The sequence below is a fragment of the Lissotriton helveticus genome, chromosome 7 (assembly GCF_964261635.1).
Source record: "Lissotriton helveticus chromosome 7, aLisHel1.1, whole genome shotgun sequence".
NCBI lineage: Eukaryota > Metazoa > Chordata > Amphibia > Caudata > Salamandridae > Lissotriton > Lissotriton helveticus.
The window spans coordinates 1,733,853,749-1,733,869,733 of record NC_136068.1 but is presented as its reverse complement, the minus strand read 5'-3'; the positions used below and the strand labels follow the sequence as shown (position 1 = coordinate 1,733,869,733).

The following is a 15,985-nucleotide window of genomic DNA, read 5'->3' as shown; positions in this document are numbered from 1 at the left end:
TGTTATGGAAGGTGTTAACCCTACAAGGCCAACGCAGAGTATTGGAACTGAACAGGGAAGAATATTCCCTTGTTGAAGCATGACAAAGATTTTACAAAGGTGGAATAAAGCAGGCAGTGGGTCGGCATCCAGAATAAAACTGAAAAATAAGCAGTCTTGGACACCAATGAAAAAAGCACTAAACTGAGAGATTATTTGGAGAAAGCAGAGAGGTTCTGCCATTTTACCAATAGTTCTTTATAATAAAACCAACTAACCCTGAATCAGTTAAAGCATATGATAGAGTTGGGGGTCAGCACAGACTGTCTCCAGATAAGGTGGAATATTGGAAGAACCCATCCATAAGGAAAAAGTGATAAAACCAATAAAATGCCTCTAAGCGTCCAGAGCTCTGGATGCAGATGGCTTTACTACAATATTCTGGCCTGACTTTTAAGACTTTTGACTAAATTACTGATTTGGGCCCTCTGGGTGAGATATACCTTCAGTGGCAGAATCAGAATTCTGGTGCAAGCTCAGCAAGGAAAGAATGTGGATCTTACTGACTGTTTTAATGAACAATTGTGGATACTCCGATTTACAAGCAAATGCAGGTCACAAGGCTGAATAAGTCGCTCCTCCGAATGATACACCCAAATCAATCCAGCTTTGTGGATGGTCGCAGTGTAAGCGAAAATACTCAACAAACCAGCCCACCTGATCGTAATGTCATAAAAAGTCAAGGGCGGGAATATGTTACTCTTCCCAGTCTCCAAAACGGCTTTCGATAGGTTGTAGTGGGGCTATCCGCTGGAAGCAATGGAATCAGATAGAAAACTTATAATGTGGTCAGCTTGTGTAGATCCAAAGGCACAAACTGGAAACAATATCATAGGTACATAGAAGATTCAGATCAATAGGGGAAGAAGACAGGGGTGTCCCCTCACCCCATTTACATTTGCACTCTATCTGGAATCTCTGGCTCATACAATTAGAAATAATAAGTCTATAAACAGGGGCAGACTGGGTCCGACATGTTGAATTGACTATGTTTACGGACTACATCTTTGTCTCCATCCCAGATCCAGCTTCGTTAATCCCATCCCTGGTGAGGGAACTCAAATCACTGCAGGCAAAATGCAGGTTAAAAGCACAATGTCATCGAATAGGAGGTGTTAAGTGTTTACAACTTCTCACAATACATTTAGACCAAGTAAGGAATCCGTTCTTTTTCAATGGAAAGAGTACTTGGGGTAGGGGAGGGGAAATGAGGGGCTCACCTGACATCTACTTTTCAAGGGCTAGCTAATGCAAACTGTCCACCTCTATTATAGTGTCCCAAAAGATAGTCAGGGATGTCGCAATATGCATCTCTTTGGGCTGTATAACCCCTGTCAAAGTGACGGATCTTCAGAGGATCCTCTTCCTTCCTCCTCCCCAAGAAGGTACATTTGTATAGAAGCGCCCAACTGAGGGTGTAATGAATGGTTCAGAATGGAGAATGTGTGCCAGTGATGCTTTATGGACCATACAATGGCGGGTCATTCGCTATGAGAACAAAAGCTGTTAAGAAGGAACAAAAAGCAGAGTGGTAGGCTCTGGCGTTTTAACATAAAACAAATAATCTGGGACGCAATTGGTACAAGCAAAGCCTTTTGCAAGCTATCCATCCCCCAATACCAATTTCTATGGGAAATCAGATTTTCAACCCCAATATGTACCCGGAAACTTTGAATCAATGGGTGATCAATTGGTGCATGAAGTTAGTTGATCTCTTAATGCAGGGAAACATGATTCTGTGTTAGGAGAAAGTAATGATTTCATACAATTAGCCATTAAGGACTACATCAGTCTGTTAAAACAGCAGCCTTACGTATTTTGCTAATTTTTAATAAACTCTTGCAGACATCAGATAAACATCTAAGGGGCAATTAAAATCTCGGTCGGAAAGCCTCAAACCTGAGGTCGAAGGTTTTCTGACCGAGATGTAGGGGGTCAGATTTTAAACGGGCCGGTCATTCTGGCTGGCTTCTGACGGGCTACAGGAGCCCGTAAGCCAGTCAGAGACCGGCTCATAATTCCAATGGCTGGCGTTTCTGTAGTTGGGATATCTCTCTACTACGAGTTTCACCATTACGCTCCAGGACTGTATCTAAATCATTCTTGATCCAGCCACTGAGGATATAGCCTAATTGCCCCGAAATGCGTTGGCTGGTTCTATCAATCGCATATCAAGCACATCTGAGAATAAAAGATCAGAAACGAATATCTGCTGACACCTTTTTTTTATGTACCTTTCTGTAATAATTGTTTGTGCTTATATATTACCTCTCATCTAACCAGTTTGCATATTCATGTTTATGATCTACATGCGGCAGATCATTTGAGGTATGCAATATCTTCTTTAAACTAGTGAATAGTCCTGGTGGGGCAGTCATTTATGACCCAGCTGCTTTCTTTCCTTTCTTTCCGGCACCTATGGTGTCCCCTGTTGATCTCTGCACCACGTTGACACCAACCCGAGGTGCCTACTATGTGATGAAGGTATGAACACAACCTCCCATTTCCCTATGGGAGCTTGTGCTATGGCTGGTGTACAGCCGTAGCACATGCTCCGATAGGGAAATGGGAGTATGTGACCGCATCTTATGCGGTCGCATCATAATTAGGCGGTCGGGACGCTGACCAGAGGTTGGTTGGACCTGTATCCATACAATGTATATTTAGCAAGGACCCCCTGAAGACATAGATAATATAGTTCCTAGGTCAGGGAAAGAATCTCATTTGACAAAAAACAACCTAGGCAACTAATGTATAAAAGGACACAAATTGATGTAGAAGGACAAAGGCTGCCAATTACTATAAAGTCAGTATTTTATTATCGAATTAAAAATACAACAGACAATAGCATAAAACAGTTTCGAATGAAGATTGGTCAAAAATTCACTCATGTGTAGTGCATTATACATAGAATTCCCTAAGCAATAATCTGTACATAATATGAAGAAAATTAAATTAAAACAGTCAACAAATATAAACAATGTCAAAATAATTAAAAAGGTGGCACAATATTTCTCATTTGAAACTGTTTTATGCTATTGTCTGTTGTATTTTTAATTCGATAATAAAATACTGACTTTATAGTAATTGGCAGCCTTTGTCCTTCTACATCAATTTGTGTCCTTTTATACATTAGTTGCCTAGGTTGTTTTTTGTCAAATGGACCTGTATCCATGCCAGACCTCGTAATAAGCCTCTATATAGTAAAAAAAAGTATCAAGTCCTAAGGGCAGTAGAATATTCCACAAAATAGAACTCCCAGAAGGGACGGGAGAAGGAATTAGCAGTCTGAATGACAGAATGGGAGTCCATAAAGCAGTGCATGCCCAAGAGGCACTAATTTGGATGGTATAGAGGCAGTCCTTCCACCTTTATAAAGACGGTACTATTCAACTGTTAGGCTACACACTTCTGATGCCACCAGATCATATTTATGTTGGAGCAACTGCGAAAAAAGAGAATCCATCCCATGCTATGTGGCACAGCTCCAATATTAGCTGGAAAATACTAAACACAAGATTAATCCTGGGCATTAGGACACTGCGCTAGCTCTGAATGCCCCGCTGGGAGGATACCGGAGGTGAACGGGGTCTGCCATACCCACCAAGAACAAAGTACTGATGTTGTAGCTGAAAGGTAATGAGAAGTCTTACGCCAAGTAAGAGCTACCCTGAGAGCTGAAAGGTAAACAGACACTGTAAACAGACACTAATGGGGAAATGGGAAAGGTAGATGCACCTTTAATGCTGGTACCACGGAAGGGGGTATTCGTTGGGAATAGAGAAAGTCTCCGAAAACATCCTGGGTATGGGGAAGAAATTCAATTGAGTATCCATTGCTAGATTTCTTTACACAAGACGCTAGATTGCATACTTGCTCAAAGACAAAGAGGCCCCTCCAGAACATTCCTCGATCCCCACCTTGAGTCACAGAAGACAGCTGGCTTCAAAGATCTTCCCTGGGGAACTAGTGAGAATCCTGGAGTTATGTTCTCGCTGGGCTATGGCTTCCATGTTTATGATGAAAGCACTGCAGAACGTGGGTGGGAATGGGTAAAAAAATACTTTGAAGTACTGTTGATTGTTAGCATTTTAACTCAATGACTTAAGAAAAACCAATTTAATTATAGTCTTTGCCATGACAAAATTCTATAGGGTTACTTCAGGTCATTACTGACAATGCCTTCAGGTCGGTCTGAATTTGTCACCTAGAGCTGATTATAGGTGTGTTGGTCTAAATAATTCCATGGAAGTAAAAGAAACCTACATGTCCAGAATGTATTAGGCCACACAAAATCCAGGACTGGAAAAGTGTCCATCAGGAAGTGTCCGTCATGACCTGGAGGAAGGTGGTTACAATAAAACATAAACAGAATTTCTTGTAGAGTACTCACGCATAGACTCGACATTCTCTTTTAAGGTCATCCTTGTCCGTTTTATGACGCGGGATTATTTTGATAGCGGCTGGTGTGTCTTCATACCATCCTTTACGCACTTTACCACAGCAGCCCTTGCCAAGATAGCGGTCGGAATAGTAGGACATGCTTTGCAGAAGATGAGATCTTTTCCCTTAATGGCAAATGAAACAAAAGTTATGGTTTGCATTGTAAATCAGAAGTTAAATAACTGTCTCAAGTAACAAGAGAGAACAGAGCTACTTTCCAGTAATGTAACATTGATGGTCTACCAAATATGTGGGATTTCACCTCTTTCTGTGGGTAAACATCACTTACAACGAAACTTTTACCATGCACTACCATTACAACGCGGTCATTACAACGCAAACTATTACAACGCATTGCGCTGGGGGGCGCTCTAGGATAGGGAATACGTTTAATTTACTATCCAACACCTTCCCTAGTGTCCACGGGGACTAGAGTTGGAAAAGTAAATTAAACTATTCTCTATCCAGCACCCAAAAGCGCTATGCGTTGTAATGGTATGCTATGTAAAAACCGCGTTGTAAAGGCAGGCGTTGTAATAGCCTGCGTTGTAACGTCATACATCCCTTTCTGTGTAATGTTAATTGGTGCCAGCTTGAGGAAGGATTGAAAAATGCTTCTTCGAAAGTGGGTTATTACAAGGAGTAAGCTGTCAATACTATGTGCAGGGGTCTCTCCAAGTGGCTCTCCCTCTACCCTCCAGTAATGCCCACCCACCTCTATGTTTTCCTTGGACCACTGCCCAGTGAGATCTGTTTTACCACGTGTATTACAGCTTTTCGAAGCTGAGTCACAGCGCCCTTAAGGATCCTTTGTTACACAGCACCTTCATGTTAGCAGCTCAGTGTTCCAGCTGCTTACCCGGATAATGAAGACCACTGTATTTCACCATCACGCTACTTATTTATTAAAAAAGTTTTATATAGCGCAAACTTGACCAAAGAGGGTATCAGAGCACTTTACATTTAGGATAGTTGCGTTAAAAGTTACATCAGTTACAAGAGCATAGTAAGGTACTGTACACATAAACAATGTTGCAAGAATTCGTAGGAGGGAGGGGAGGAAGGAGTAATAGCGGAGAGAAGAGGAGGAACTGTGACCAATGTCCGGCTGGGTAGGTGACGGTCAAGGGGGAAACCAGGGCCAATCTCCTCATTAGCTGTCTAGCAGCTCCACCGGGCACCAGCCATGTTGCTCAGGTCTCAGCGTTCAGTAAAACCAGTTTTGAGTTTATTTGATTTGAGAAGTTTATATAGCGCTGGCTAGACCCGGAGGTATCAGAGCGCTTAACCAGAGGATCGTTGCATTACAAGGTACATCTTAAAGGCTTATATAGCTCAGGCTAGACCCGGAGGTAGTCCTCCAGTGGTGACACACACACACACACACACACACACAATGTCTGCGCCACCGGCCTCTAGAACACTGCTACTTCCAAGAGAAGTACCAGGCACTTTCACTAATAAAAAGCCAGATCAATTGTAAAGTGTGATAAAATCTAGATGCTGCTTACCTCACGAATACCGAGGATATCACTGCACAAGTACCTCGAAGTCTGTGTCAGGCTATGAAGCACTGTACAAAATGTATGAAGTTAAGCAACTGCTCTCCCAATCTTGCTTGGTGTCATGCCTAGCCAACTCAGTCCCTTAACGCAGAGGACAAGGACACTGGAGATATGATGATCAACTGTTCTATCTCCTTCCTATCGACTGAACAATATACCAGGACTCTGCAGGAGATATGCTAAGGATACATGCTCTAAGGACAACCCCGCTCTTCCAGGTGGACTTATCTTGTGCAATCCCATTGGGAAAAAAGCACTAGCCAATCCAATAGCCTGGTTTGCATTTTGAGTCCTGGCTAAAATATTTAAAAAGAAAAACCCTAATGCATTGAAAAACAAAATAAAACAGATTGAGTTCAGTATACAAAGAATCTGAGATAAAGAATTGAATGTGTCAAGATTCAGTGTACTTGTGCGACCCCATCTGAGAAGCTTGCACAGTAAGCCAGGGGATCCTGGCCACATGTGTTAGGGCTGTGGTTCCATCTATAATGGTTCTCAGTGTGGATCGGGTATAATTCCTTCTACACTTGACTCTCAGAGGTAGTTATGGCGAGAAGTCACAGGCTTCTTAAGGAGGTTAGTGTCGGGTACAACACACTTAGCACTCAACAGATACTCATCCGTGTAATAACTCGATGTTCCAGCCCAGTGCTTTTCTTTGTAAAAGAGAAGTATTTTAGTAGACAATACACTCAATACTACACACTCCAAAAGGTATTAGGTACTCAGAGCCTCTGGTGTAGGGCTGCTACTTCCTGGTAAGAATGTCCCTCCTGCTCTCCCCTTTACCACTTTTTATCCTAAAAGTAATCTAGTGTGGGTCTAGTCACAGGAGTAGTGCCTCCCCTTTAGTATGATAGGCAATAGAAGGCACTCAGTATCTCTGCAGTTTCTCACCAGCAGTGGCAGGCCTCACTGTGGCCTCCTGCACTTCAGTCCTGGTTTTCCCGCTTGGTGGGAAGACCCGCCAGTTGCAGGCGGGTCAGGTGGCCGCCCCACATCCTAGGACAACAAAGTGTCATATTTTGTACCTGGTATTAGAGGCCACACCTAGCAGTGATCAGGAAGAAAGACAAATGTCTGATCCCTTTCTAAGGACTTTTCACACTCTGACAACAGGAACTACAGCCCCACCCTTCACCCCTTCCTCTCACTACATGGTAGTAGTGGGGACACCAAATAGCAGCCCTCTGCCGGAGAAGAACCTCGTTAGGTTTCCAAGGGGAGCCTGGCTCCTGTAAAAAACACTTCTTTGTTTTTTTAAAGTGCCATGTGGCACACATACATGCCCTTAGGGCATGTATGTGTGCCACATGTGCACACATGCACATTTCAGGGGTGCAACAGGGTGTCCTTTTGACACCCTGGCACCCTTGAAATAGCTCCTGCTATTTGTTATTTAATACCGAATCGCAAATAGTGAATATTTTCCCTTCATTCCTATGGGCCTCCTAGCCCATAGGAATGAATGCGTAGGTATTCCTTATTAACGAAACTCAATTTGCGATTCGTTATTAAGGAATTTTAAGGAATCGCTAATATTTTAGCGATTCCTACCTTCATTCAATTTAGCGAGTCCTTAATAGTGATTCGGTAAAAATCGCTATTAAGGACTCGCTAAATTGAATTTACCTACATCTGGCTCCAATGCCTTCCCTCCAGTCTCGGGACTGTCAGCATGAACAGGCCAGGGGGATCCAGAATGGACACGCGTCCTTCACTCTGGTTCACTCAGACACTCATGATGTGTGCAACACATCTCTAACGATAGGACTCCTGAGGCGGAAAGCCGGGAGTGAGAAAAACGCTGTTTTTTAAAAAACCTTTTTAAAATTGTTGTGATACTATGCTCTGATCACCCCCCCACCTACCTGCACTTTGTGACCTTTTGAACAGCGCTTCACGCTGCAACGACTCTCTTCCTGGGTAGCCATTCTCGAGGGCACGGCGCCTGATTGAAACACGCCCCCTCGGTTGGCCACGCCCCCCGCTGATCATACAAATAGAGCGCGTCAACGCTAGGCGTCGCACTAACGATAGGACTCCTGAGGCGGAAAGCCGGGAGTGAGAAAAACGCTGTTTTTTAAAAAACCTTTTTTAAATTGTTGTGATACTATGCTCTGATCACCCCCCCACCTACCTGCACTTTGTGACCTTTTGAACAGCGCTTCACGCTGCAACGACTCTCTTCCTGGGTAGCCATTCTCGAGGGCGCGGCGCCTGATTGAAACACGCCCCCTCGGTTGGCCACGCCCCCCGCTGATCATACAAATAGAGCGCGTCAACGCTAGGCGTCGCACTAACGATAGGACTCCTGAGGCGGAAAGCCGGGAGTGAGAAAAACGCTGTTTTTAAAAAAAAACTTTTTAAAATTGTTGTGATACTATGCTCTGATCACCCCCCCACCTACCTGCACTTTGTGACCTTTTGAACAGCGCTTCACGCTGCAACGACTCTCTTCCTGGGTAGCCATTCTCGAGGGCGCGGCGCCTGATTGAAACACGCCCCCTCGGTTGGCCACGCCCCCCGCTGATCATACAAATAGAGCGCATCAACGCTAGGCGTCGCACTAACGATAGGACTCCTGAGGCGGAAAGCCGGGAGTGAGAAAAACGCTGTTTTTTAAAAAAACCTTTTAAAATTGTTGTGATACTATGCTCTGATCACCCCCCCACCTACCTGCACTTTGTGACCTTTTGAACAGCGCTTCACGCTGCAACGACTCTCTTCCTGGGTAGCCATTCTCGAGGGCGCGGCGCCTGATTGAAACACGCCCCCTCGGTTGGCCACGCCCCCCGCTGATCATACAAATAGAGCGCGTCAACGCTAGGCGTCGCACTAACGATAGGACTCCTGAGGCGGAAAGCCGGGAGTGAGAAAAACGCTGTTTTTTAAAAAACCTTTTTAAAATTGTTGTGATACTATGCTCTGATCACCCCCCCACCTACCTGCACTTTGTGACCTTTTGAACAGCGCTTCACGCTGCAACGACTCTCTTCCTGGGTAGCCATTCTCGAGGGCGCGGCGCCTGATTGAAACACGCCCCCTCGGTTGGCCACGCCCCCCCTACTTCCCGTCCAGCCGCTATAAATCATGTGTCTTGGTAGGAAGCGCAGCGGACGAGCGCAGCGGGCGCGTCGATTGCGCGCCGAAGGCGCGCCTAAGGCAAGCCCGTCTGCGCCCGTCCGCGACTGGCCGGGACTAGGGGCGCCTCACTCTACCCCACTTATCACCTTCACCCCGGACCTACTACGCACCTACCAGGGCCCCTGGCCCATCTCGGCTACAACAAGCTCTCGCATCGCTGCTCTTGGCATAGCTCCCCTCACTCCCCCTTCCCTTCTTACTCCCACAGTTGATATTTCCCCCACGAGGTGTGGGTCTGTTTCTCCGCCAATCCCTAATAATCTTACTGCCTTTTACCTTAACACTAGATCTGCTGTTGCCCATGCGCACGAACTTTCGGTCCTGCTGGACCTCCATGCTCCCGATCTTCTCTTTTTAACTGAGACTTGGTTCTGCGACGACTCCCTCCCGGCTCTCCTGTCCACCTTACCGGCCTCCTACTATGCCCTCAGGGCGGATCGTTCTTCAGGCAGAGCCGGGGGTGGCGTAGCGGTCATCGCACGTACCACTCTCCCCTTTCAAATTTTACCCCTACCGATCATCGCTACTACGGAATTCCTGGTGATTCGCACAGTTTCCACCTCTCCCCCTCTTACCTGCTTCCTCACTTACCGTCCCCCTCAGTCCCCTCTACAGTTTCTCCCCGACTTTTTGGAGGTCCTGGCCACCATTACAGTCAACAATTCTTCCATCTTGCTTCTTGGCGATTTTAATTTCTGGCCCTCTGATCCTGCCGAATGCTCATCATCTAAGGAATTCTCCGATACCCTTCACTCCCTCAACTTTACCTCTCATGTTCACTCCCCCACCCACATTAAAGGTCATCGGCTCGACCAGATCTGGTCTCTGAACTGCCCTGTGGAATCACTCTCTATTTCTCCCTGCTCGTGGTCTGACCACCACCTGATTTCTTTTCATCTTCCCATTCTCCCCCCAGCTAAGCCCCTCCGGCCCAAGAATACCTGGGTCCGATCATGGAGCTGTGTCAACCTCGAGCATCTCTCCTCTCTCCTTACTGGCTCTCTTCCTTCTCTTCAGGGCCTCACCACTACCTCCCAGGTTGATGCCGTAAATCAGTGGCTTTCTCATAGCTGCAACTCCGTTGCCCCGCTCAAGCGCATTACCTCCAAACGCGACAAAGACGCTAATCGGTGGTTTAACAATGAGCTTAAAACCACCAAACTAATAGTCCGCCGCGCGGAGCGGGCCTGGAGGAGAAATTACTGCCCCACTCTGAAACTGAAATACATCAACATCCTGAGCCAGTACAAAAAAGCCATCTTGGAGGCAAAAACATCTTACTTCTCCTCCAAAATCTTAGCAGCAGAGAACCAGTCCAAAGAGATCTTTACCATCGTCCATAACTTGGCTTTCTCGGACAGAACTACTCTAAAACCAGCCCCGTCCGAAGATCTCTGCTCCTCTCTTAATAACTATTTCATTCAAAAAATTGCCACTATCAAGGCTAACATCCCCCCACCGTCCCCATCTTTTGTTGATCCTCAATGTCCTCCCGCCAAGGGCACACTGACCACCTTTCCCCCTTTTACTAGGGAAAGTCTGACTTCTTTGGTGCCTTTGATCAAATCTGGTTCCCCACTCGACCCCTGCCCTGCTCACATCCTCCGTCACGTCTTTATTTCTTGTCCAGATCCTCCCCTCCACCTTCTCAACAGTTCCCTCTCACAAGGCATAGTTCCGAACTCCTTGAAATCCGCGGTCATTGTCCCTATCTTAAAGAAACCTGGGGCAGATCCCTCTGTCCCGGCCAATTTCCGCCCCATCTCCCTTCTGCCATTTCTGGCTAAGGTGCTCGAGCGCCATGTAATCTGCGCTCTGAGCGCCTTTGTGGAGAAGCACGGAGCTCTTGCCCCCCGCCAAGCCGGTTTCCGCCCCGCACACTCTACGGAGTCCGTTGTCATGTCGGTCTTAGACACCCTCAGGGAGGGTATGGACACCGATCAGCACCAGGCCCTCGTGCTCCTCGATCTCTCAGACGCCTTTGATACGGTAGATCACAACATCTTACTCTCCCGTATCGGGGCGGCGGGGATCGGGGGGAGTGCCCTGGTCTGGTTATCCTCCTTCCTGAGCGACCGCACCCAGGCTGTTCGCCTGGGTGACTTCACAGCGGACACCCGGAAAGTTCAGTGCGGGGTCCCCCAAGGTTCCTCTCTCTCTCCCCTCCTGTTTAATCTGTACATTGCCCCCCTGATTTTCTCTCTTCAACAGATGGAGGTCGCCGTATTTAATTATGCGGATGACCTCCAGCTGGTCTTCAATCTTTCCTCTCCTTCGGCTGTCCTCAACTTTCAAACTGTCATGCTTCACATCAGGGACTGGATGAACCACAACCACCTTAAACTCAACCCTGATAAAACAGAGTTGGTGTTGACGGGTGGCTCGTCCAGTCCCTGGTCCCCTCTTTTTTGGCCCCCTTCTCTTGGTTCTTCTCCTGTTCCCTCTTCCTCAGTTAAAACCTTGGGTATAAAACTTAATTCTCAACTCACCCTACACTCCCAGGTTAGTTATGTGGTGTCTTCCTCTTTCCTCTCACTGCGTACTATACGTAGGGTGTCGCGCTTCTTCACTTTTTCTGCCCTCAAACTTATTATCCTGGCCATGGTGGTGTCCCGCCTGGACTACGGGAACGCCCTATATGCTGGTATCCCTGCCTACAGCCTGCGCCGCCTACAGCAAATACAAAACCAAGCGGCCCGCCTGGCCTTCAATCTCCCCAAGCTCCACTACTCTACCCCACTCCTGAAATCTCTTCATTGGCTCCCCGTGCGAGCTAGAATTCAATTCAAGCTCGCATCCATCACCTTCCTGGCCCGATCAGGCCTTCATCTCCTCTGAGATTGTCTCTTATGCCCCCACCAGGGCCCTACGTTCCTCCTCCCAGTCCCTCCTTTCTATCCCACGTTTCCGGAGAAAGAAGTGGGGCGGTTCCAAATTTGCTTTCCTTGCCCCCACCCTCTGGAACTCTCTTCCCCTTGACCTTCGCTCCATCCCTCTCTACTCACAATTCCGTAAATGCCTTAAAACCCATTTATTCACCAAATTCTTTGAATAACTGCTCCCTTCTCCTTCCTTCCCTTTAACCTCAGTCCCCGTTAGCTATAGCGCCAAGAAACCGCTGGTATACGTTGCGCTTTACAAGAACTTTTAAACTCAAACTCAAACTCAAACTCAAACACACAGACCAGACACAGATACATACATGCGATTGGGATCGTAGCACCAGGACTCAGATTCACCTACAACAGCGGACCTTAAAATAAGTGGGGCGAGAGGTCTCCACTCCTGTCTCACTCTAACTTACTAAAAACAAAGAATACTGCCACCACCACCACATGCTTGAACACGTGACAGGGACAGCAGTCCTCTGTCACAACAGACAGCACACTGAATGCCCCTTTCAGGTCCAGGACAGAGGTCACATTAATGGACAGGCACAGGCGCTCACCCACATGACAGATCAAAGAGAAGCAGAGACAAATATCCCAACAAAAGTGTACCGGATACTCGCAGTTGGGAACTTAAGGAAGAGGAAAGTAGTGTACATCATGCAAGGGACATTTCTGTCCCAGCAGTACACCTGAGTTAAAAAATAGCCTCTAATTCATTTCAGTGAAGCACACTCAAGAGAATGAGGGGAGAAGCTTAAGCTCCTCTGGGTGGACGAAAATCCATTATATGAACATTTTAGAGAATTTGCAATAATAGGTTTTGGATAGCTGCTCTGTGAAGTCAGACCTGAAGCAGTGAAATGAAAGCACATGTTGTATAGATATTTTTTTGTTTGTTTTCTTAAACAGTGCTGATTACAGACTGGCGATTTGCAGCATTGTGAACAACAGATAGGAATACTACTCAGTACATCAATCTCAAAAACATTAAAATGTGTCTTTCTCTACTGGAACTTAGATGTGTGATATATATAGGTACAGTCAGATACGGGACAGGATCATTAACCCCTAGGTAATCTACTGGCTTGAGTAATCGGATCTGGTTGTGGTGTGCAGTGTCACACATAGCTTTGCATATATTCTGAATCCGTCATTTACCTGCTGTCTCTAAGGAAGCAGTTCCCTTCCCTACAGCTTAAGCGGAGTAATGCGACAAAAGGTGCTTAAATCATAACGTTTTACCCCGCACATCGCTACCTATTGTGACTGAGCATTCAAACGTCACGAATCTCAACATGTCACGGTGGAGCTGGGAAGTCAAAGTTCAACCCAGCCTGAAATCCACAGCTGTCGACAGGAAGAAGGAGCTGTTTATGCAGTTTGATAGAATTAGAGCGTTCGCCTGTCTATCCTGCCCTAAAAGGGAGGCGGGAGGGGCACCTTATTGACAGGAATCCGAGTTCCCTCGAGGTGGATTTGAGAATCACGGCCTCTTGCTCAGCAGATGGGCCGCCTGACAGCATAAATATCCCTCTGGTTCCATGAGATCTAGGCCTCGGCGGCCGAAAGATACACATCTATGATTTATAGATTTATTTATTTAAGTGATCGGTCTTTTAAAAACAAAAACCATTACACCAATGACATTTATAATAGTACTAGTGCATACTTATATAAACACGTAAAATCATTAGTAGAATTTTTACACGGTTGATCAAAAACATACTACTATACATCAATTATTTAAAATTGCGTTTAAAATGGAGATTTGGTAGTTCTTGTCTTTATGACACATCTATGAATGGGGGATAGTTGTGAGGATTGAAAAAGAAAGGCGGGATCACAGATGGGCGTGCCTCACCTCTCTACCATCCCCCACTGGAACCCGCACTCAATGACACACTTGCACCCGGGGACACAGCCAGGGGATTAAATAGTGCCAGTGTTTCATTACATTCATTTAGAGTTGCCATTGAGGTGCATTGCACTTTGCATTCCTCTGCCAATATAATGGTACCTATCTATGAAGAATGTCAATTTTGATCATGCTCATCCAAGATATGTGTAAGATGCTCTATGCCACACACCCACAACTCTATTCCTGCAGCAAAGCACATCCCCGCTCAGCACTAGCTCACCAAACACTGCCTGAGACCCTCTTTTTACTGCATCCACTGTACCAGGTTAACACCCCCTCCGGGATGTACAAACACCCCACTGCACCACATGTTCCACTTCACCTCCTAAAACTGCCAACTCTGCGGCAAATTAAGCAACACACATGGGCGGCACCACCGCCTTCACAGAACTGCAGCGGCTCATCAGTCCCATGCCATCAGAACACAGCACAGCACCAACAAACTACAGTCCCACCGCTGACTGGAAGCCACCACACCTGCACTGACACTTCGCTGCATCTCCAAAGCAAGCACCACAACTCTGCAGCCATGTCCCCCTAGCAATGCACAATTACTATCCAGCACATATAACAATGCATCAGCACCCTCAGACTGCCACCCAGCAGGACTGCACCCGAACTGTAACCCCAACACTGGAACATTAGCCAGCCACCGCAATACTGAATAGCTCTTAGATTGGTTCTCCAATGTCATTCCTGGAGGGCCGGATCCATGCCAGATTTTTAGCATTTCCACATTTAGACAAATGTAGTTAACACAAAAATCTGGCATGGACCCGCCCTTCAGGAGAGAATTCGGAGAACCAAATTAGAACTTTACAGGGACTACTACAGTCAACTGTGGCTTTCACATTGGTGGCATCGGGAGAGGGAAAGGGGAAAGCAGAGAGCGAATACGGGAATGGGGAGGGAGAAAGGGGGAAGAGAGAAAGGGAGAGAAGATACAGATAACCTGACGTTGAAGGAGCTGGAGTGTAACAGAAGCTAAAAAAATGCCTCTTTGAGAAACAAGTTGGCAATGTCATCCAAGTCACTTTGTGTGTTTATTCTTGCAATGGCTTTTTTTCTGCAGCAAGACGCCGGGGTAATAGGCCTTCCTTTAGAATCTAGTCACTTCTGAGGGCAATGAGGGGGTTGCATTTCCCAACATAAGGTTACCAATTAATAATGTCACCAAGGCTGCAGTACTCTACCTACTATTGGATTTCATTTAACCACACTATGCCCTGGGAAATGTGGTCCTGATTCAGTTCGCTGAATTGAATTGTTCATGCATATCTGAAAACCATGAATTGAGCAATTAACGTTTGGGGTCGGAGTACTGCCAACAAGTTGCCAAGGAGTCATACGCTAACTTTACCAAAAACAATGCCATGCGGCAGTGCATTTAAGGTGGCCACCTCATAACACGTGCTTGGTTTTCAACCTGGTGTGTAAATGTATTCAACTCAATGGAAGCAAACAAAAACTACAACATCCACAATGCATTAGAATTCACTATCTGATGACACGGAATGCGGAAGACATCGTAAGTTAGAGGTCTTTAAATTGTGGGTTACACACTCCTCAGGGGCTATTTCCAGGTTGCCTTCTCGTACATGCAGATGTCCATTCAGGTGAGTAGGGGAGAGAGGTGTTTGAGGATGAGGAGGCCAGTGGGTTCACATTCAAACTCTGGAGCCATGAGCATCTGTACTCCTGGGGCATCTGATCAATGGCCAAGGACAGAGGCGGAGGGTGGCAAGATCCCTGGGTAGCCTGCAAGCGATGACCCATGCTCATTTTTTGGTTACAAAAGATTTGATTTGTTTTTATATTTGTGAAGCGCACAAATGCCCGAGGCGTCTCGGCGCTGCTTTCTGACTTTGGGAGGATAGAGTCACTTTAATGATTAAAAAGCCAGGTTTTGAGAGATTTCCAGAGGGAAAGGTCTGGGCAATTGTCTTGGAAAGATGACTCAAAGAAAGGAGGTGGAGTGG

General features: G+C 46.3%; 1 protein-coding gene across 1 annotated transcript in view; it reads right to left on the bottom strand.

Annotated features, from left to right (window-relative positions):
• LOC144770714 (uncharacterized) overlaps positions 1–15,985 on the bottom strand; it is a 115,637-nt gene that overhangs the window by 91,960 nt on the left and 7,692 nt on the right. The window contains exon 2 of the mRNA XM_078655445.1: positions 4,433–4,607. Coding sequence (XP_078511571.1) covers positions 4,433–4,581 — 149 coding nt within the window. The 5' untranslated portion in view covers positions 4,582–4,607. The remainder of the gene's footprint in view (positions 1–4,432; positions 4,608–15,985) is intronic.